Below are 24,012 nucleotides of genomic sequence, written 5' to 3' on the forward strand. Positions count from 1 at the left end.
TTAGAGTTGCAGTTGTGTAAGTAGAACCCTTAGCCTGAATGACTGAGATTATTCAGTCTTATTTAGCTGACTCAGTTAATCTGACTGAGTCGGATCTGTTGACTCACTGAGTTACCTGTCTTGACCTGAGATGACTCAGTTGACCGATTTAGTCTTCGACCTTTGACCAGGACCTGACCTTGACCGATTGACCTGACTTTTAGACGTTGACCATCAGTTGACCCCGTAGACTGTTAGTGGCCATTAGTTGACCTTAGTGAACCAGGTCTTGTGTAATGGGCTTGTTTAATGAATTTGGTCTTAGGTATAGTTTTCTTATTTTGATGCATTAGAACCTTATGGTCTGAATTAGACTTTGACTTCTTCTACAAAGTTGTAGATATTCATTTGGCTTACCTAATGTACTATAGAATCAACCTAATACAATTAGTAAACCTTAGTTTTGCTAAAGATAGAGAATGAAAGGATGTAAAGTCATAAATAGACTTAGAACCATTAGTTAGACTTGTATGAGCCATTTTGGCTGGTTTCTTAGACTTCTTGTGTGATTAACAGTTAGTCTATATTAACAACGATCAATTCAAAGGATGAACCAGTGGATCATGGATCTCGAGGTAGACGTGGCTTGTCATCAAAAGAGGTGGGAGTACATTTGACTCTTTGGTAACCATTATTGTTTTCCTTTATAACAGTTATGTTTAACAAACTCATGTATTTCTGTTTGTGCGTTCTATGCATTGTTTAACTTGTTATACGATAATTCTGTTGATTCTGTTAATCTTTCCATGGTTTGGAAAGGACCTGTAATGTGTTGTGGTCAATATGAATTGTTATGGGAAATAAGAATTTCCATGTGTGGTATATAGGATACGCTCCTTCACATTTATACCTAGAGCTTTTATGATATATTGGTCGACAGTTTGCGAGTTCGGAATTGTCGACATCCATATTTACGATTAGGTGTGGATTTGCGAGTTCGGAATTGCACAACCATAGTATATATTGTTTGAAGAAGGAGTTTGTCCATATACATGTTTGTTTACTTCTGTGAGGATATTCTCTTTCACATTTATATCTACATGAATTCAGCTTTTATGCTTATATCTGTCGACAGTTTGCGAGTTCGGAATTTTCGACATCCATATTTACGATTAGGTGTGGATTTGCGAGTTCAGAATTGCACAACCATAGTATACATTGTTTGAAGAAAAAGCTTGTCCATATTCGTGTTTGTGTATCTCAGTGGTTTGGTCACTATTTAATGTCTGGAAAAATATTATTGTTATTCTTAATCTTGTTTATGATTACTTAGAAGTTAAATGTTAATTATTCCCACTTTCAGCTTTCAGAGATAGATCAGAGTTGCGCAGCGAAATCCACAAGTGTTGACTCCGTTAATTAGTTAACTTCTGCTATGTTTATTATGTTGTCTATTGTATCTGTAAACCAATTGGATATTGTATATGTATCATTTGAGAGAAGTTCATGTATATATATTCTGAGCGGGGTTAGTTTTGGGATAAATTTTGTAGCAGATTTCTTAAGTGAATGTTTAAGTATTTGAATTAGATTCGTGGTGCCTCTTTATTTAGTTAATCTCTTGGATTAGTCAGCTGCTAGTTTAGGGGGCGCTACAATGTTGGTATCAGAGCTCACTATTAGATCTTACATGGGAAAACATAGGAATAGCCAGTGCCAGTTAGTGAACTAGATTAGTCCAGAACTGGGTTGGGTTTGTGAGATAAATCTCAATTCACTAAAAACCATCAATAATTAAAATAATTATTTGATTGATTGATTTGTCTTTTTGGTTTTTTGTATATGTAATGAAGTAAAAATTGTAGGATACACCAGTAACTTTAGCGAATAAGGATTTAAGAATAATTAATCAATAAAATATGAACGTGTAGATAATCTAATACTATAAAAATAGTGAAATTAGTATTATTGATAGATCTTATAAATCACATAGAAACTTACTGAACACGTCGACTTATATGAAGAGTAAACAAATTCTAATTACATAAATGTTAATGATATTGTGGGACTTAATAATTTTTGTAAGAGTAGTTAGAATAATAGTTCAACTATCAATGCCAACAATAAAATATTATATTAGCAAGTAAAGTTGATAATAATAGGAATAATAATTTTTAATAAAGTAACGCTAGCATTTATCAATTAGTATCATATTGAACTTAATTAAACTAAAATTTCATTAAAATATATAACGATAACAATAATAATTATGATTAAATAGTTATGGGAAATTATTAACGCTTATCTACGTACGTTAAATTTTATAAATGAAACTAATGACAAATTGGAATAAATATTTTGCGAGTAAACTAGATAATTAATATAATAATTATTAGGTGTTAGATTTAAGAAAGTGAGTATAGAGAATATATAAAATAAAGATCCAGCTTGTTAGTAATCTTGTACCAAAATTATGTATAATCTAACAAATGATCCAGTAAATCTTTGAAATGGAACAAATATGCATGAAGTAGTAAGAATAGTATTTAAATGTAGTATTAGAATTAAAGAAAATAAATTCGCATATTAATAGAATACTTTACGATTAATAGCAAAATCTAAGGACTATTATGTTAAGATTTTACGCAGACTCAAAATTCAAATCATATTAAATTACCAATGTCATATTTAGCAAGATGTAATATACGAATTCAATATGAATAAGTAAAATCTGTTATATCAATCTTTACGTGAGAATAGAATCATATTTACAAGATTAAGGCTTCGCGTACCAACCAGACTATCAACTTAAGAGTAATGAAAATGATAATATAATTAAGGCAATAATCTTTGGATAGTTAAGCAAATAGTAATACCAATTATTATAAGATTTAGAGTTATTGTAAATATCATTTGGATAATAATTATAGGATGGTAATAGCAAAATGTAATTTTTTATTGATAGTACAACTTTAAGGATTACTTAGCAATAATATAAAATTAAAAGAAATAAAGTTAGATCAAATCAAATCTAGTATTGATAATAAAATTAAACTTGGGATTATGATTAATTACGATTAAATTGTATCGGCCAAAGAAATAAGAAATAAATGTTGTCATAATAATAAAATATTAATACCAAACAACAATCAAATTGTTAGCGGTTGATTACCTATATCACGTCACATAATGAAATAAACAAATAGATATATTGGAAACAATAATAGTAACATTTGGATAACGGATATAACATTAAGTTATTTTTAAAGAGTACATGAATTTAAAATTTATACGGTTGTACAACAAAGTTAAAATATCAAATATTATAAATTGACATGAATCGAATTTAGATTACTTGTATTGATAAAATAAATAAATAAAAAATGAAAATAGAATAAATTTTTGATGACTAAATTGCTTAAAATGATGTGAACTATTTAAATATTTTATGAAGTAAATTTATAAGACTTACACCAATTGCGATAAAAGTTTAGGGACTAATTAATTTTAATAAACTAATACTTAGTTAATCCAGCACTGGGGAATAATGAGGTTGGTAATTCTTGTTTGTTCCTGTGATACTTGTTATGTAGTTAGGCATTGTCAGGCGTCGCGAACCTAGACAGGGCAACTGCATTCTTGTATCACAAGACATAGAAGGGAGATTTGCTTTTTTTAGCGGACTGATAGATCCCAAATTATACTTAGAAACTTATTTATAGAGTATTTTATCTTGTAATTATAACTAGTAACTTATTGAAATGGAAATTAGTATTTTGAACCTAGAGCCACAAATTTTAGTTGTAGAAAGCCATATAGGTTTATGCTTTGTTTCTTGTTGTTTGCGCTTAGACAAGAGATAAGATTATTGTATAAGGTGGGAGTTTTTGAAGACCAGAAGGATAGTTTGATTTATGAGGAAGAAAATGAATAAGGTGGGGAGAATGTAAGGACCCTCAAGCTCGTCAACGCTATTAGACTAGTCAAGAGATGATTTAGCCGCTAATTACTCGATTAGTGTACTTCGAACGCTAATTATTAGAAACTAATCTAGCAACGATCTAGATACTAAACTAGAACCATCAGTTAGATCTCGAAAATTTATGTGAGATGGACTACTCGAACGTCTCATTCGGATACCGGACGAAGAAGATATCATTGGATTAGTACGAAGGGTAAAATTATCATTTCATGAATAAATGCTTTTATTGCAATACATACACGTTGTGTGTGCCATTATCGAATCAAGTGGTGTCCTAGTAAACCCTTTGGTCTTATCATCGACACCATATCGAGGAAATCACATTTTCGTCTCTTTTTCTTCTTTCTTTATTTCTTCCTCCTCATTTTTCTTCTTCACTGTCCGTAGCCTCTGGGGAATTGAGGGGTGAAATGGTTGTTCTGTGATCATTAGAAGGTGGAGAATATCGTGTATTAGTCAGTGGTGAATTAAAAGTTTCGGTTTCTGGGTTTTGATTTTGATTGAAGATTAATGAGAAATTGAAGATGGTTTTGAGTTGTTGATGTATGAATAACTGAGGGGTTGTGGTTTAGATCACGAGGAGAAGAAGGGATGATGATCTGTTGATGAAAATCGAGAAAGTTAGGGTTTCTCAGAGAATTGAATTGGAGTTCGATTGAGCGATGATTAAAAAGAATTAGATGGAATCTTAGTTGGGTGTATTTGAATTGAAATCTAGATTTGTATTCTTCATGGAATTAGAAGATGAAATTGATGTTTTGGAATAATGATTTGAAATGGTATTGATCGTTAGAGTGAATTAGAGTCAAGGATGAAAAGTAATTCGGGATTGAGGAAAATTAGGCTTTATGTTCTTTCGCAATTTGAGAATCAGTGATGGGTTGAAGAATTAGGGTATGGTTTGATTTGTGTTGATGAGTTCTGGGTAGTCTGGAGATGTGTTAGTTAATCAAAACCAAGGTGAGAAGCAGAATATGATGCAGTTGCTTGAGGAAAATTACTTTGAGGACAAGAATACTGCTCTGATTATAATTAGAATTGCAAGTGGTGGTGGTTTGGCAAGGTATAGATATGGAGATGGCAGCAAATAACTTTACAAGAACATAATAGTTTGAGTTGAGTGTTCGGTAGTGTGTTAACTGAGTTTCAGTTGAAGTTGATTTTACTGATTGAGACTCAATTTGCTTTTACAAGGTTGGTGTTGAAATGGGAAGTGAATCTGGTTTGGTGGTGCTGAAATGAATATTGCAAATTGAACCAGCGTGTGTGTTTCAAATGAAGAAGATATTTACACTAGAATTGAATTGTTGAAACTACAGTTAGTAGTAGTAAATGAATGAACTGTAAGTGGTAGAATGAATGTCTTTAGTGTGGTGGTTTCAGTGAAGGCTTGCTTAGAGATGCAATTACAGGTAATCTGTATCTGAATTTAAAGTGAGTTTGATCTCAAATGAAGTGCAGATGGAGTCTTAATGTTATGGAGTGAGAGATGTAATTTGTTGGCAGCAATATAAGCGAAGTTGTGGGTGGGGTTGATCTATGTTGTGTGAGTTGCAGTGAAAGGGTTTATATGAGTGGATTGATTAGAGATTGAGCTTTGATTGATAGTGATGATAGAATTGTAGTTAGTGCTAGCAGTGAAAGCTTGCAACTTCTGCTGTTGCAAGTAAGCTTTGTTACTTTTGTAATTCAATTTTAAGTTATAATTGAATGAATGAATTGATTCAATGATTATATTGAAGTTAAACTTGAGTAGAGTTGTAGAGTTAGAGTTGCAGTTGTGTAAGTAGAACCCTTTGCCTCACTGACTGAGATTATTCAGTCTTGTTTAGCTGACTTAGTTAATCTGACTGAGTCGGTTCTGTTTACTCACTGAGTTACCTGTCTTGACCTGAGATGACTCAGTTGACCGATTTTGTCTTCAACCTTTGACGAGGACCTGACCTTGACCTATTGACCTGACTTTTAGACGTTGACCCCGTGGACTGTTAGTGACCATTAGTTGACCTTAATGAACCAGGCCTTGTGTAATGGGATTGTTTAATGAATTTCGGCTTAGGTATAGTTTTCTTATTTTGATGTATTAGACCCTTATGATCTGAATTAGACTTTAACTTCTTCTACAAAGTTGTAGATATTCATTTGGCTTAGCTAATGCATTATAGAATCAACCTAATACAATTAGTAAACCTTAGTTTTGCTAAAGATAGAGAATGAAAGGATGTAAAGTCATAAATAGACTTAGAACCATTAGTTAGACTTGTATGATTCTTGTATGAGCCATTTTGGCTAGTTTCTTAGACTTCTTGTGTGATTAACAGTTAGTCTATATTAACAACGATCGATTCAAAGGATGAACCATTGGATCGTGGATCTCGAGGTAGGCGTGGCTTGTCATCAAAAGAGGTGGGAATAATTTGACTCTTTGGTAACCATTATTGTTTTCCTTTACAACAGTTTATGTTTAACAAACTCATGTATTTCTGTTTGTGCGTTTTATGCATTTTTTTTAACTTGTTATACGATAATTATGTTGTTTCTGTTAATCTTTCCATGGTTTGGAAAGGACCTGTAATGTGTTGTTTGTCAATATGAATTGTTATGGGAAATAAGAATTTCCATGTGTGGTATATAAGATACGCTCCTTCACATTTATACCTAGAGCTTTTATGATATATTGGTCGACAGTTTACGAGTTCGGAATTATCGACATCCATATTTACGATTAGGTGTGGATTTGCGAGTTCGGAATTGCACAACCATAGTATACATTGTTTGAAGAAGGAGTTTGTCTATATACATGTTTGTTTACTTCTTTGAGGATATGCTCTTTCACATTTATATCTATATGAATTCAGCTTTTATGCTTATATCGGTCGACAGTTTGCAAGTTCGGAATTGTCGACATCCAAATTTACGATTAGGTGTGGATTTGAGAATTCGGAATTGCACAACCATAGTATACATTGTTTGAAGAAAGAGCTTGTCCATATTCGTGTTTGTGTATCTCGGTGACTTGGTCACTATTTAATGTCTGGGAAAAACATTATTGTTATTCTTAATCTTGTTTATGATTACTTAGAAGTTAAATGCTAATTATTCCCACTTTCAGCTTTCAGAGACAGATCAGAGTTGCGCAGCGAAAGCCACAAGTGTTGACTCCGTTAATTAGTTAACTTCTGCTATGTTTATTATGTTGTCTATTGTATCTGTAAACCAATTGGATATTGTATATGTATCATTTGAGAGAAGTTCATGTATATATATTCTGAGCGGGGTTAGTTTTGGGATAAATTTTGTAGCAGATTTCTTAAGTGAATGTTTAAGTATTTGAATTAGATTCGTGGTGCCTCTTTATTTAGTTAATCTCTTGGATTAGTCAGCTGCTAGTTTAGGGGGCGCTACAATGTTGGTATCAGATCTCACTATTAGATCTTACATGGGAAAACATAGGAATAGCCAGTGCCAGTTAGTGAACTAGATTAGTCCAGAACTGGGTTGGGTTTGTGAGATAAATCTCAATTCACTAAAAACCATCAATAATTAAAATAATTATTTTGATTGATTGATTTGTCTTTTTGGTTGTTTGTATATGTAATGAAGTAAAAATAGGATACACCAGTAACTTTAGCGAATAAGGATTTAAGAATAATTAATCAATAAAATATGAACGTGTAGATAATCTAATACTATAAATAGTGAAATTAGTATTATTGATAGATCTTATAAATCACATAGAAACTTACTGAACACGTCGACTTATATGAAGAGTAAACAAATTCTAATTACATAAATGTTAATGATATTGTGGGACTTAATAATTTTTGTAAGAGCAGTTAGAATAATAGTTCAACTATCAATGCCAATAATAAAATATTATATTAGCAAGTAAAGTTGATAATAATAAGAATAATAATTTTTAATAAAGTAACGCTAGCATTTATCAATTAGTATCATACTGAACTTAATTAAACTAAAATTTCATTAAAGATATATAACGATAACAATAATAATTATGATTAAATAGTTATGGAAAATTATTAACGCTTATCTACGTTCGATTAAATTTTATAATACTTTACGATTAATAGAAAATCTAAGGACTATTATATTAAGATTTTACGAAGACTCAAAATTCAAATCATATTAAATTACCAATGTCAATATTTAGCAAGATATAGTATACGAATTCAATATGAATAAGTAAAATATGTTATATCAATCTTTACGTGAGAATAGAATCATATTTACAAGATTAAGGCTTCGCATACCAACCAGACTATCAACTTAAGAGATGAAAATGATAATATAATTAAGGCAATAATCTTTGGATAAGTTTAGCAAATAGTAATACCAATTATTATAAGATTTAGAGTTATTGTAAATATCATTTGGATAATAATTATAGGATAGTAATAGCAAAATGTAAGTTATATTGATAATACAACTTAAGGATTACTTAGCAATAATATAAAATTTAAAGAAATAAAGTTAGATCAAATCAAATCTAGTATTGATAATAAAATTAAACTTGGCATTATGATTAATTACGATTAAATTGTATCGGCCTATGAAATAAGAAATAAATGTTATCATAATAATAATATATTAATACCAAACAACAATCAAATTGTTAGCGGTTGATTACCTATATCACGTCACATAATGAAACAAACAAATAGATATATTGGAAACAATAATAGTAACATTTGGATAACGGATATAACATTAAGTTATTTTTAAAGAGTACATGAATTTAAAATTTATACGGTTGTACAACAAAGTTAAAATATCAAATATTATAAATTGACATGAATCGAATTTAGATTACTTGTATTGATAAAATAAATAAATAATAAATGAAAATAGAATAAATTTTTGATGACTAAATTGCTTAAAATGATGTGAACTATTTAAATATTTTATGAAGTAAATTTATAAGACTTACACCAATTGCGATAAAAGTTTAGAGACTAATTAATTCTAATAAACTAATACTTAGTTAATACAACACTAAGGAATAGTGAGGTTGGTAATTCTTGTGTGTTCCTGTGATACTTGTTATGTAGGTAGGCATTGTCAGGCGTCCCGAACCTAGACAGGGCAACTACATTTCACTCGGATGTTCGCAGAAGAAGGAATGAATGATTTTACGAGCTGGATATTTTCTTCCGGTTCTAATGCCATTTATGAACTCTATTTGAGAATATGGATCAAGTAGGAATATCAAAAAGTTGCAATTTAGGGGAAAAATGTGTTTGGGAAAGAGGTTGTCCTTGTATAGATGAAGACTCAATGGCTAGTTATTTTGAAATTAGTTCAAACAATTAGCTTATAACAATGTCTGCATAGACCGATTTATCCTTACAAAATCACATAAATGTTATCTTGCTATGATATATGGATAGAAGTATTCACGTTGAACGAATTTAACCTAAAAAAATGTACAGAGACGATGGCATTTTTAGTTACAAGAATGAGTATGTATGATTTCCCACATCGACCAATTTTGTTAGCCTGTCAAAATTTTGAAAAACAATTTTACTTACAATCGGTTAATTACGGATGTCTATATAAACCAATTCTAAACCCTTACAAAATAAGGGAATGAAATCCAAAAATAGTTCTATAGGTATGAAAATATAGACCTTTTTAACATATAATTTGGGTAAAAAGCCACAATCGATCTTTATGAAGGCATCTACAAAAAAAAAATCTTTATGAAGGTATACGTTGAGCGATTCTTGCTTAAAAAACAGCCAGAATTCCAGTATTTTTTTGCTCAAAATATAGTTCTTTACTCGCATCTTGGAAAATGTAAAAGTTTTAAGACCAATCAAATTAATTTATTCATAGACTAATAAACATAACATGTTTTAATTCGCCCAAGAAACACAAGTTTTGACTCTGTAGTAATCCATAGTTAAAAACATATGTTTGGAAAACAATAATCTATTTATTCATTCATCATCATTTTTACCACCATCAACATCCTTACCACGGCCACAATAACCTCGGCCTCGTTTAGCATGTCCTTCTTTGTCATTGTTTGATTCACCCCCGAATGCTTCTTCTCGTTTTGGTTTTGGCTTTCCATCTTCCAGTATGTTTCATTCTTCCATCTTCATTTATTCTCCTCGGCCTTTTCTCCTCTTCTTATACATGGTTTTTATTCGTTGATCTTAAATCCAATTCGTCTTTTATGTTTTCGTTTCGAACAACAAACATTTAACAAATCATGCAAAAACCATTAAAACCATTAGGGGGTAAAAATACGCACCAAAAATTCGAGAGATCTATCTCGGTCATTGATGAAGGGTCCCTGGTCTATACGTATACACGAGTATGCGAGACATTGAACTATTAAGGAATGTAATCTCATTATCTATATACCCTACATGCTGGTAAAGGTTTGTGAATAACCTCAAGATAATTACAAATAAACTTACATGCGCTCTTCTTCAGTTAAAGCTTGGGGTGATCAGATCTTGGGATTTGTTATATATTACCACATTGCCTCGCTACTCTCGTCAGGTTGTACATTATATATCCTTTGGGGTGAAATAGAGGTCCAAAATACAATTTTTCCTCGCACCCAATCATCTTACTGTTGACAAATGATTCCATGTAATGGCGAAAGACAACATCTTTCATCATCAAGTTGTCATATTGGTATATAAACTCAAGAAATTCCTTACATTGCCTCGCTACTCTAGTCAGGTTGTACATTACGTATCCTTTGGGGTGAAATAGAGGTCCAGAATACAATTGTTCTTCGCACCTAATCATCTTACTTTTGACAAATGCTTCCTTGTAAAGGCGAAATACAAACATCTTTCATCGTCAAGTTTTCATATTGGTATATCAACTCAAGAAATTCCTCCCCTATGGTACTTTGCTATCCAGTTTCCATTTGGTTACTTTACTCAGTGTCGAACCTAGCTTAAGAAGACGTAAAACATCGAAGTGATCCTAAAAAATTACTAGTAGACAATAACCAAAACACTAAACGAACAATAGGTGATAGCTTAAGTAAAAGTTCGAGATGTGACATAAGGTTGAGATAATTATTATGGTTTCCCAGACGGCAACAACACAATTGCATTCGTACCCCCATAAAAACTCTCATTTATCACTGGGTAACCCATAAATAGGCTGACCAGGGCCTCGAGATAACATCGTCTCCGGCTTGGGCATGTATTTCATTTTTTTTCTTTGGTTGTCCCTTTGGAACTTCTCATTTTCCTCCTTGGGCATGTACAAATAAAATTGGGTTGCTGCCGTCTGCGCAACCATAGTAATTATCTAAACCTTATGCTATGTCCCGAACTTTTATTTAAGCTGTAACCTATTATCCGATTAGTGTTTTTAACTATTTTCTACCAGTATGTTTTTTAGGATCATGCCGATGTTTTGCGTCTCCTTAAACCAGATTTGCATCGTGTAAAGTAACCAAATGGAAACTGGATGAAAAAGCACCAGAAGTATTCAATCTACTAGATGCTACGGGGTTACTGGTCTAATTATAGCACGTAAATTCATGGGGGGCAACTATGTGAATGAGCTTAATTGGGTATACATTTATGATTTCACTAAAAGGGTGTCTGGTAAGGATAAAAGGAAGACTAAATTAGATGCTAATAGGTATAATGATGCAGAGAGTATTCCATCTCAAATGCTTGAGAGAACAATTCCTAGGAATAAATAAGATTCTTGAAGAAGAAAAGTTAACTTTGGACCATATCAATGTTACAACTGACGCATATATCCTCTACATATTAGAGCTGTCATCTTCCCCGACGTTTCCGGTTCCCATGTAAACGTCAAATATATACGGATTTTGGTACCACTAAACAAGGTTCACAACTACTCTTGGGGGCTCTGGGTGCCTTGCATACTTGTTGAACAAGATGAGAAAGTGTACTAGGACTGACATGAACCAAATCGGGGAGAATATGGCTCTTTTTCGTATTATCTCACTCGTCGCATTTCCCACCTATAATCCTATGTTGATACATAATATGGATATACTTTCACTTCCTAGAGTTTAGCAGAAGGGCCCATACAAACGTCGAGTAGGACGGTGCTTGTTTTGGAGACCGATATTCTTTTATCGATAATACGAAGAATCAAAAGAAGAAATTTCTTGATTTGAGACACCAATTGGACAACTTGAGAAATAAAGATATTGTTTTTCACCCTTACAAGGAAGCATTTGCTAACATAACAATAAGTGGGTGAGAGGAAAAGTATTATTTTGGACTTCTGTTTCACCCCAAAAGATACATAGTGTACAATCCAGCGAGAGTGGCGAGAGAATGTGGTGATGTACAAGAAATCCTAAGATATGAATACCCCAAGTATAAATTGAATAAGAGCGAACAGAAGTCTCTTGATAACGATCTTGAGTTGTTCACAAACCTTTACCAACATCTGCGAGTCGGGAAGATATAAGGTTAAACATCAGTGGTATGAATAGGCCTCCAAACACAGATGACGAGGTATCTCCAGATTACATGTTGTTTAACGTTTTGTATAGACACCCTTCATCAAGGACGGAGATAAAAATCTCGATGTTCTGGTGCGTATTGTTATTCCCTTATGGTTTTGTATTAAATATTTGTTTTATGAAATGAAAACAGATAAAATGAATTGGGTTTAAGATTAATGAAGCAAAAGCGTGTATAGCGAGAGGAGAAACAGTCGAGAAGAATGAAAGGAAGATTGCAGAATGGAACAATTTGAAAGATGAAAATCCTGGTGATATGTATGAGGAAACGGTGGAGACGATGCCAAAGAGTAAAACCAGAGCTATATCAGGGTGAATCAAGCCGAGGCCGCAACAATAATGACCAACATAATAGCGGCGATAATGATGGCGGTCCATAACGACCTTCTAAACGAGGTCGAGGTAGTAGTGGCCGCGTTGGGGATGTTGAATGATTTTGTTTTATTTTAAAACTGTTATGTTTGCCAAAAATGCGACAAAAGAACCACAATTTTGACCAAACTGCATAAATTCTGGATGTTTTTTAATTGTGAACACATAAATGATGAGGGCATCTTCGTTTCCACAAACAATATTCGCAGTGCTGATAAAGCCGATAAAGGAATAAAAATATACATGGAATAACATAAAGCAATGGAAAAAGAAACTCTGAGCCTTCGGGCCCGTCCTCGTTTCGCATCATAAGGGTTCTCATGATGATTTAACTGATGCATAACATTTAAGTGCAATAATTATAAGTGCAGAAAGTAAATGAGACTATGATTTACGTGGTTCGGCACTAAGGCCTACGTCCACGGGGGTTGGTGTTTCACTATTTATTGTAGGGGTTACAAAGATAGTCGAATGACTTTGAGTGGGGAACGAAGCTAGAAGGGAAATGAATAAAACTCATACTTACTCTTTACAATTTCTTTTTCCTGAACTATATCTCTCTCTTTCACAAATTGGTCGACCCCCTCTATGTTAATCGAGCTGGGTGTTTACAGAGATTGAGTGTGGGGTCTTCTTCTAGGGACAATTGTACCCTTATCGTCTTGGATTCTGTGTCGATCCCATTGATGTCTTCGTGATATACTGATGACTCAAACGGTATCATGTTGTAACGATGGGTCACCTTTCTCTCCTCCACATGATAGTTGACACGTATCCTATGCTCGTATCATTTAATGCGGGTGGTTGGGTGGTCCGCATGCGTCAGACAGCTGTCTGATGCCCCTGTCACACCCTTGTCAGTGAGGTTTATCCTCTCCCTTGATTTTGGATCTTCCTTGGGATGATAAAAAGTAATCTTTTAGAGTTTTATAGGGTACTTCGCGACGCTCTTATCTTCAGGTGCTCCTCGATCCGTCATCGTCGGATTTGCGTGATGATGGTTATGTGGCAGAGGATAGAGGTACCTGTTATTTTAGTGTTGCGACGCGGCATCATTGTCTTGATGCCCCTCATGATGATGTAGCACACATGTCTTCTTCTTAGCACGTGGTTAATTCTAGATTATGTGTATACAATTTGCCCCTTTTCTTCTTAGTTTGAAATTGGTCAAAGTATGAAGAAAACTATCCCACTTTTAGTAATAACTTCTCCTCGAATCATGGGATGGTTTTATCATTTCTTGCTATAAATATGAGAGGGGTAGATGGTGAAATAAATTTTATTCCCTCTCATTGTCGTCTTCATTCTCTGTCTTTTCCCTTCTTATTCTCTGAGAGAAATCATTTCTCCTTATTTTGTTTTTCACTCTTAACTGTTGTTGTTGTTCACTCTCTGTCGTAGATTCTGATAAGATCTTTATCGATATCTTCTGTTGCGGATGTCTCCTGACTCTTATTTCTACCATTATTATCGGTAAGTAGTTCTCTTGTGTCTATAATTTTTACTTATGTTTCTTCTTGTTTAATGATCCTAGGTTTTGTGATGAAGAACAATTTATACGAAGGCATATATACTTTCCTCTGTTCTTTATCACAAAATTTGGAGTCGTTCGTTCTGTTAGTTTTTCTTATGTATTCCCAACATGATGATGTTCTTGATATGATGATGTTTTTGATATAATGGTGTTCTTGATATGATGGTATTCTTGATGAAATATAATGATTGAAGCTTTGTCTTTCGATCTTAATTAACTTTGTTGTTTGATCTTCGTTTTCTTTCTATGCCCCTTGCAGATATGGACGATCGTCCCCGGGTTCCTTATAAAACTCCTCTGTCGAGTCCTTACATATCTCCTCCATCTAGGAGTCCTGATATATCTCCACCAAAGGGTGGTTCATCTAGACCTTCCCAACCGTACCCTCGTACTTATAAGACTTCCTCTTCGTCCGGTCCTAAGGTTTCTTATCAGAAAAAGGGGGATCCGACGAGGGGTTATCGATACGCGGTCAATCGTCCTTCGGCTAATACTTCTTCTCAGCATGCAGAACCGATGAATGTTCAACCTATTCGTTCTATAGCTTCTCCTGCCATGGTGACTCTTCAGAAATCTAAGGCTCCGCAGACTGCTGCTTTGGTGAAGGATTCTTCTTCTAAAGGTTCTACGCCGAAGGTGGATTTGTTGAGGAATCCTTCGACCAAAAGAAAAGCTTCGGAAATGAGTCCTCCGAAGAATCCGTCTTCGGGTAAGGTCGTATCTTCTGAAGTTTCCCCAGTTATACGAAGTATCACAGTTTCCAAGAAGAAGGTTTCTTTTAAGCATATTGATCTTGAGGATTTAAAGGTTAGGCACGGTCTCGAGGCCTTCGATGTCAAATTTTATGATCAAGGTGATGATCTTACTTATGATATGATTGCTAATTATAAGTACGATGCTTTCTATCTGCTGATGACCGTGGGAGCTTTCGAAGCCGGTCTTATGTTGCCTTTATATAAGTCAGGGGATTCTTTCTACTACGATGCCTTGGCCAAACGCGAGGGTTCCATTTCCCATACCCACTGCCGCTCGGTGGTTCAGTTGAGTGGGAATTATCTTCAGACGCTTAAAGAGTGTTATCTTCGGAGCAAAGGCGAAACGATGATAACCTGCTACGCTCCTAACCCAGCGGAAAAAGATTTGTATACTCCTGAAAATTTTAACGCCTCTTTTGGAGATTATGTCAATGGTAGGAATCGTAAGCCGTAGAGCGTGAGTCTTCACACGATGGCATCTTCTCAAGGTGAGGTTCGTCGTCTAAGTGAAGTAAGTGACTCGAAGCTTCGGTATGTCTCTGTTACCGGAAGGGACTCCTTTTCAAAAGCTTTTTCCCAAAAGTGAGAGTCTCAAGCGTGATCATGATTATGAGTGGAATGCCACTCCTATTGAAGTTATCGGTCCTTGGGCCCATGGTTGGGTTCCCGATCAACATGGATGGCGTCCTATTGCTGGTAGCCAACCTCGCGAAGGTTCTCCGTCTCGTTATGGTGACTTCTGTCCTTGGAAACTAAATTTCGCTGGTATGAACTTCGACTATTCCGTTGACGTTGCCGATGCAGATGAAGATGAGAGTTCTGATACGGTTCTTCCTTCAAAAGGCGTTGTCACTGTCAAGGTATGATTTCTTATAATACTGTATGGTTCATGTATGTTTTCCCCTGGAATCAGAAGTTGATCATGTGCTTGTTTCAGTCTTCGAGGAAGAAAAGAATTGGTCATGTTCAGTCTTCTACCGCTGGTGAAGAGGAGATGGAAATTCCCGAGGTCAACAGCCCGGTGAACGATGAGGAGAATTCTGATGAAGAAGTTACTGATGACGAGGAACGTACTGATACTTCCCCACCTGGACACGAAGGTGCTGAAAATGTTGGTGAGAAGAATGGTGGAAAGAAAATTTCCTCTGGTGGAAAGGATGTTGGTGAGGCTCAAGTGAACGATCCCCCAACCGAGCATGTGCATGTTCAGGGGAACGAGGATGCTGAACTTCAATCAACAAGACCCAACCAAGAGTTCTATTTTGGTAAGATCTATTCCACTGGGGGCCCAGTTGATATTAGTGCCGTCATGGGGATAGCTTCGGATTTCTCTCTTCTTTCTCCAAATGACGATTGGGATGTTGTTGCCGAAGGTGATGGTGGGAAAGTGGCTGAGGGGGAAGAAAGTTCCGATGGAGAGGACGTCGATGCTCGTGCCACTAAGGAAGCCGAAGGCAAGAAAACTTCTGTTGGCCAAGGGACAGTTGCCGCGACGATGAGGCCACCGTTGGTGCATCTTCTGAGATCTTGGAGAAAGTCGTGATGCACGAAGGGGATGATGCAACCTTTGACTGGTTGATGAAGAAAGGCCTGATGTGCGTGCCTAATCCTACTCCTGCAGTTCCCGGTGAGAAAAGTTCTGATGCCTTTACTCGTCAGAGAATGAAGCTATCGTCCCATGATGATGTTGTGGAGATCTGGGAAAAGGATTTGGGGGCTACTTCTTCCAGCCTTTTGGTCGATCCACCCTCTTCCATTTCTGACATGATGGCCATAGCTGATGGGTATCAGTATGGTTTCCCTCAGCAACGCATTCTCGAGGTAAGTCATTGTAAATTCCCCTAAGCTGAGTGGTGCGACGTCCTTTCATTGATGATCTTTATTTTCTTGTTAATTCAGCTGGTGAGGAGCGAGCACTGCAACCATACCTTGTACCAGTTCTTTAAGGCGAAGGCTATCAACCTAGAGGAGAAGTTGCTCGTAGAGAAGAGGAACTGAATTCTGCTGAAGAACTTCTTGCAGCTAAGGACAAAGAGATATTGGATTTGAAGGAGAAGATAAAGGGTAAGCATCATCTTGGTGCTACATAAGCGGAGCTTCGTCAGGAAGTGGCTTCTCTTAAGGCTAAGTTGGAGAAAGCTCGGGTAGAAGCATCGTCTGCTGGTGCTTCGTACAAAGGTTTGTCTCTTCGCTTTTTCTTTGTCTTCGTATTTTTACTGTTCGTTCTGAGTTGGGCGACCCTGTCTTCAACGGGCGACACCAGAGAGTTGATATGGCTTCATGGTGAGAGAAATCGTCAAGCTTCCCGGATTAAAGAGTTAGTATCAAAAATTAAGGATGAAGCTGAAAAATGGAATGCCCGGGCCGATGAGCATAACGAAATGGCGGCTCGGTATCGATAAAGACGGGAAAAAATGGTTGATATGCAGAATAATATGAATGCTGATCGCCGTCAGTTCAATGGTGCTTTATTGGACTCGTGATAATCTACCTGAGGCGCGTGAGGATATTTCTCGTTTAGAAACCAAAGTAACAAACTTGGAGGAAGACTTTCGCCATGCTCGTTCATCCCACGATCCTGAAATTCGGGGTTATATTCAGCGGCTCGTTCGGGAGAGAGACGATGCTAGAGCAGAGGCATGTGCCCTCAGCAATGCTTTAAGTGATTCTCGGGCCGATGTTGCTCGTCTAGTGAAATCCGAGAAGGACCTAGAGGTTAATATGTACAGATAAAGGGGATCGAAGGGATGACTAACGAAGTCAATCGTCTCCAACCCTTAGATTCCATGAAGCAGGTAGATTTAGATGAGTGTCAATATGCTCTCGAGAATCTTCAACTTGATTATAAGAAAATTTCTAATGAATACGATTTTCTCGACGAAGCCCAAGACGCAGTAGTGAATGACTTTGTAATTATTTTTCTTCTTACCATTTTATTTCTTCCATTCCAGAGCTAGAGCGAAAGCTTGGCCTTGCAAATGAGAAGCTTAAAGAGACTCAATTTACCCTAGTGTACCAGCAAGGACAAACCAAGTACTATGAAGCGTTGGCTGGATCTCGGGATGAAGCAGCAAAGGAGGCAGGTAAGGAAGTAGGGCGGTTGAAATATCCGTTATCCCAATATGAGCTCAAGGCCGTCGTTATTGCGCACAAGGCTCGTTGTCAGCTTTCTGAGGAGGTTAACAAGACCTTAACCAAGATAGAGCAAAGCTTTTTGAAGGAGCATGGCATTTTCAAGAAGTACATTCGTCGTCCTATGCCTGAGCGTTTCACCTACACCTCCGATCCTTCTTATGGAGGAAGTGTCCCTTCGTCTCAGAAGAAATGTCCAGCCGATCTCGTTGAATCTTCCAAGGGGAAGTAGGCCTCCGGGTTGGAATAGTGAGCTGATCTTTGTTGATTACTTGGCTTCGGGCCATTTTTTGTATATCTTCTGTATTTCTTGCTTAACCCTCCAGGCTTGTGATCAACTTTCATGGAATTGATCATTGTTTGTTTTTAGTATGTACATATTTGATTCATCTGCATTGTCAGTTCGTTTAGTTTTTTAGAGAATGAACAACCCTAAGTATTAAGAAACGAATAAATAAGAAACGAAAAGTGTTTGGCGGCAATAACGATGGTATGTACCTTCGTTATTGACTTTGGACCTATCACCCCGTCAGCTAACCCTGGGGAGGGTTACCGAATGGTGGGGTTTGATGCAGCATTCTCAGACATGTGATGCGTTATTGAATTATTTACATGCACCTATTCTGCCGAACCGCCGCCTTATTAATTGGTTGGGTTCTCTTTCTATTGGAATCCTTCCCCATGGCCTACACTTATAGACGCTGATAGGGGAGTCCTGAGAGATCGTACATAATTACTTTCCCCAATAGAGTTATTGCAAAAGTTTTATTTGATTGATGTGGCGAGGTCTGCTACTCCTCGACCAGAGATAAAAAAATGTTAAGCGGATACGCCGTCTTCTTCTTCTTCCGGTACTCTTCATGCAGGTGCAGAACTGCATTGCTTCATGGATAGTGTGTCTTGAGGTATTTTGTATTCCAGGGGTGCCTGAGGACTTCTCCATTTGCGATGTCATGTATTACAAATGGTCCTCCCCAAGTTGGTGTTAATTTCCTTCACTTTTTCTCTCGTTGATATTGCGGTATAGTTCTCATCATATACTGTCCTTCTACAAAATTTCTAAGATTAAACTTTTTGTTGTATTCTCTTGCTAATTATTCGTTGGTAGTTTTCTATTTTCTGTAACGTTGTCTCCCTTCTTTCTTATAGATCATCGAGCCTTTCCAACATCATGTCCGTTGTAAGTTTCTTTTTCCACGCTTCAGTCTTCGTGGTTGGCATGATGATCTCTGTCGGGATGACTGCCTCGGCTCCATAAGTGAGGACGAACGGAGATTCACTGGTAGCGGACCTTCTGGTGGTTCGGTACAACCATAATGCATTGTGTAGTTGTTAACACCATCGGCCCTTGTGTTCATCCAATGATTTCTTGAGGATAAGAGCAAGGGTCTTATTTGTGGCTTCAGCTTGTCCGTTTCTCTTGGGGTAAATAGGAGTTGATTTGTTTTTCCTGAACTTAAAGGTGTCGAAGAGCATATCTATGTTCTTTTCTTGTAATTGTTTGCCATTGTCAGAGACAATTTCTGCGGGGATGCCGAACCTGCAAATGATAGTTTGAAAAATGAAGGTGAATACGTCCACATCTCTGATCCTGGATAGAGCTTTGGCTTCCACCCATTTACTAAAATAATTCGTGGCTACAATCAAGAATCGTCTTTTCCCTGATCCTTCGACCAGGGGTCCAACGATATCAATGCCCCATTTTTCGAATGTCCAGGGCTATCTACTGAGTTGCCGAGGCATGAATTCTCTTAGCGAACCGCTAACAGTCTTCGCATCTTCTAGATATCCTGGATGCGTCTTGTATCATCTACGGCCAGTAATATCCTTGCATCTTAGCTTTGTCAGATAATGATCTCATCCCGCTGTGGTTGACTGCGTCTCCGTAGTGGATTTCCTTCAGGATACAATGCCCTTTCTCTCTGGATAAGCAGCGCAACAAAGGACCGAGGAAAGATTTCTTGTAAAAGACTCCATCTCGAAGATCATACCTCCTAGCCTTTGATTGTATTTTTCGAGCTTGCTTCAGGTATGTGGGCAGCGTTCCTTCTTTAAGAAACTGATGAACTTCGGTTCTCCAGTCCTCTTCGTTGTTGAACTTTTCATCCTCGTTCGCTTTTGATAGGATATCATCTTCGAAAAAGTCATCGACGATATCTTCCCCTGCATCATCGTCTGCGATGTCCTCCCTTACATCTTATTCACGATTTGTACCGAACGATTGCTGCATGTAGATCGAAGGCTCGTATACTCTTGTTATCTTGATGGCCTTAACGATTTCATATTTTAACATAGACGATATGTATGCTAGAGCATCAGCATGCCTGAGATCTTTTCTACATAGATGCCGGAACTTGATGTTGGGTACTTGTGATGCTAAGGTTTGGACCAAGGATATATATACTGACAAAATCTCGTCATAAATATTATATTCCAGTTCGATTTGTCGAATGACTAGTTATGAATCACTTGTTAGGCGTACATCGTTTATTCCCATTTCTATTATTAAATGAAGGGCATGCACTACAGCTTCGTATTCTACGATGTTATTAGTATGCCTCTTGAACTCCAGTCTTAGTGCGTGCACAATCCTATTTCCAGTTGGGGTGGTGATCATGATGCCTATGCCCGCACCTTCTCTGTTCCTTGATCCATCGACGAAGACCTCCCATCGTCTTTGGCTTGAGGGTTCGAGTACATCGACTGGATCTTTACCGTCCTATTCTGCTTCTGGTATTTCCTTCACTTCTTTGTCATTGTCCAGGGGTAAGTCCGCTAAAAAATCCGCCAAGACTTGTGAATTTTGTGCAGTTTGGATCTCGTGGATGATATTGAATTGATCAAGATGAGTGTTCCATTTCGCTATCCTTCCTACCTTCCCAGAGTTTTTGAGAACAGCTTCCAGCGGCGCCTTGCATGAGACACGAACATAATGGTTAAGAAATAGGTTCTTAGATTTTGGGTTTCCCATGCTAATGCCAGTATGAGTTGTCCAATCTTCGTGTAGTTTTTTTCTACCTGGTTGAGAGTTTTGCTGACGTAGTAGATTGGTTGTTCGACCTTTGTGTTGGTTTTGACCAATACTGCACTGACTGCGTATTCGATCGCTGCTATGTAAAGGGCCAACACCTCATCAGGATCGGGCTTCTGGAGGATCAGGATCGTGGCCAGGTACTCTTTAGTCTTCTGGAAGGCTTCTTCGCATTCCGCGGTCCACGCGAACTTACTCCCTTTCTTGAGGATGTTGAAGAAGTGCTTGCATTTGTCCGACGATCTGGTGATGAATCTCCTCAGCGCCGCCAGGGATCCATTGAGCTTTTGGACTTCTTTCAGGTTCTTTGGGGACGACATTTCCACAATGGCCTGGATTTTAGCAGGATCGACTTCGATGCCCCTCTTCGTCACCAGATATCCGAGGAACTTTCCTGACGTGACGCCGAATGTACATTTTTCTAGATTCACTTTCATGATGTACTTCCTCATGGCATCGAAGATATATATCAAGTCTTGATGGTGGTCTTTGCGCAGCTTACTCTTGACGAGCATGTCATCAACATAGACTTCTAAGGTGTTCCCAATCATGGCTTGAAGATAGCATCGACCATCCTCTGGTATGTTTCCCCTGCGTTCCTCAGCCCGAAGGGCATCCATGTGTAACAATAGAGGCCGTGCGGGGTGTAGAATGTCGTGTGTTGTTGATCTTCTTCTGTCAGGGCTACTTAGTTGTAACCAGAATATCCATCCATAAATACAGTTCTTCGTATCCTTCAACAGCTTCTACCAATTGGTCAATGCTCGGGAGTGGGTAACTATCCTTCGGACACGCCTTGTTGAGGTTGGTGAAGTCGATGCATATCCTTACTCCTCTATTCTTCTTTGGTACGATGACCATGTTCAAAATCCATGTTGGATACTTTATTTCCTTGATGAATCCCGCCTCCAACAGCTTGAAGAATTCTTTCTCGATCGCCTGGTGATATTCTGGCGCGACTTTTCGTAATTTATGTCTAAAGGGGTGCGTGCCTGTCTTTATACGAAGCTCGTGTTGGATTATCTTCGGATCAATTCCTGGCATATCTCCTAGTTTCCATGCAAATCTGTCCGCATATTCCGTAAGTAGCTTGATTAGGGATGCTTCTCGTTCCTTATCCATTAGAGTTCCTATCTTGATCATCTTCGGGTTTTCTTCGGTCCCTATATTGATCTCCTTCGTGGTTTATACAGGTGTGAATGTAGGCTTCAGTTCCCCTATGAGAGGGACGTTCTTTAATTACTATTTGGTAGGCTCTTCAGCCCCCTTACCCATTAAAGTACCTTCTTCGGTAGTTAAGACGATGTTTTCCTTCGTCAGGCTATTTCCTGGGATTTCTTCGAGATAAAGGTCAATTGCCTTATCCTTAGCGGATGCCTTGTTTTTGTTTCTGCGGGACTTCCGCTGCTCATCTTGTTCATTATTGAGTTGGTTTTTGTAGAGCTTGGCATTCTCGGGTAGTGACCTGTTTACCTTTAATTTCCATTACCCCTTCGGTTGTTGGGAATCTAAGGTATTGGTGATATGTTGCTGCTACTCCTTTGAGTTTGTGTACCCATCTTCGACCGATGATGGAGTTGTAGGGAGAAGGAGCGTCTACCACACTGAATAGGGTTTCGATCTTTATCGGGCCTGCCTTTACTTCTAACACAATGTCTCCTAGAGGCTTCGTAGGTGCACCGTTGAATCCATAGATGGTATAGTAGGAAGATATCAGTTGCTCATCATTCAATTCTATTCGTTTGAACGTATCATAAAACAAAACTTTGATTGAACTCCCTCAGTCAATCAAAATCTTCTTGACGTTGCATCCTGCTACTGGTAACGTGAGAACTAAAGGATCGTTGTGTTCCTTCATGTCTTCCTCGACATATTCAGCATCGAATGTCATCGGTGCGTTCATCCATTCTTCGTGCTCATCAACTTCGACTCCATCAATCTTGTACAGCTCGCAGTGGTCCTCAAATTGTTTTCTCAATCTTTTTCCTATCTGGGCAGTCAGTGAGGGGCCGTTAAATTCGGAGCATGAAATGGTATTGAGCGTTCGATTACTCTTGGGTAGTTGGACTTGCTTGCTTCGTTTTGCCCTGTCATGGATTTCTGCCTTCTGAAGATATTGCTTGAGGTCACCAGCGTCAATCAACTTTTGGATAATTATTTTGAGGTTCTTGCACTTTTCAGTCCGATTCTCGTTGAAGCAGTGGTACTCACAGTAGTCTCTTGACTTCTCATACCGGGGTGGCTGCTTTCCTTTGGACCAAGGCCACTGATGAGCGATTAATTCGTACATATTTCCTACCCAAAATATATATTGTTGGTGCTTAGTTTGGTATTTATTGTGTTTTTGTAGGTAAATGAATAAAATGGGATCTTCCAAGAAAATCGGCTAAAACTAGGATTCCAAGAAGAAAATATGGACTACAGAGTACAGGGGTCGTGGATACTTTTGGATCTAAATGGGATAGGCCCAATTTAAGTTAGTGGAGGAGATGATGGGCTGAAGTTTATTTAAGAAATTAACATGCTCGGGCATTTTGGTCTCGTGGATTTTAGGATGAAGGACTTGGTGATTAGTTCTCGAAGGAATTAGGAGGTATCACGTAAAATGAAAAATCCTACTCAATAATTAATATACGAGGTATATCGACATGGTGGAGGAAGAAAGAAAACTAAATATCTTTTGCAACTAAAGAAGATTGATTTTGAGCATAATATATA

The 24,012-nt window shown here is 37.2% G+C and overlaps 1 protein-coding gene across 1 annotated transcript; it reads right to left on the minus strand.

Annotated features, from left to right (window-relative positions):
• Positions 1 to 23,074: 23,074 nt before the first annotated feature.
• LOC113279852 lies at positions 23,075 to 23,584 on the minus strand. The gene has a single exon (XM_026528503.1). The coding sequence runs from the start codon at positions 23,582 to 23,584 to the stop codon at positions 23,075 to 23,077; it is 510 nt and encodes a 169-aa protein (XP_026384288.1).
• Between the last annotated feature and the right edge of the window lie 428 nt (positions 23,585 to 24,012).

The sequence above is a fragment of the Papaver somniferum genome, chromosome 5 (genome assembly GCF_003573695.1).
Source record: "Papaver somniferum cultivar HN1 chromosome 5, ASM357369v1, whole genome shotgun sequence".
NCBI lineage: Eukaryota > Viridiplantae > Streptophyta > Magnoliopsida > Ranunculales > Papaveraceae > Papaver > Papaver somniferum.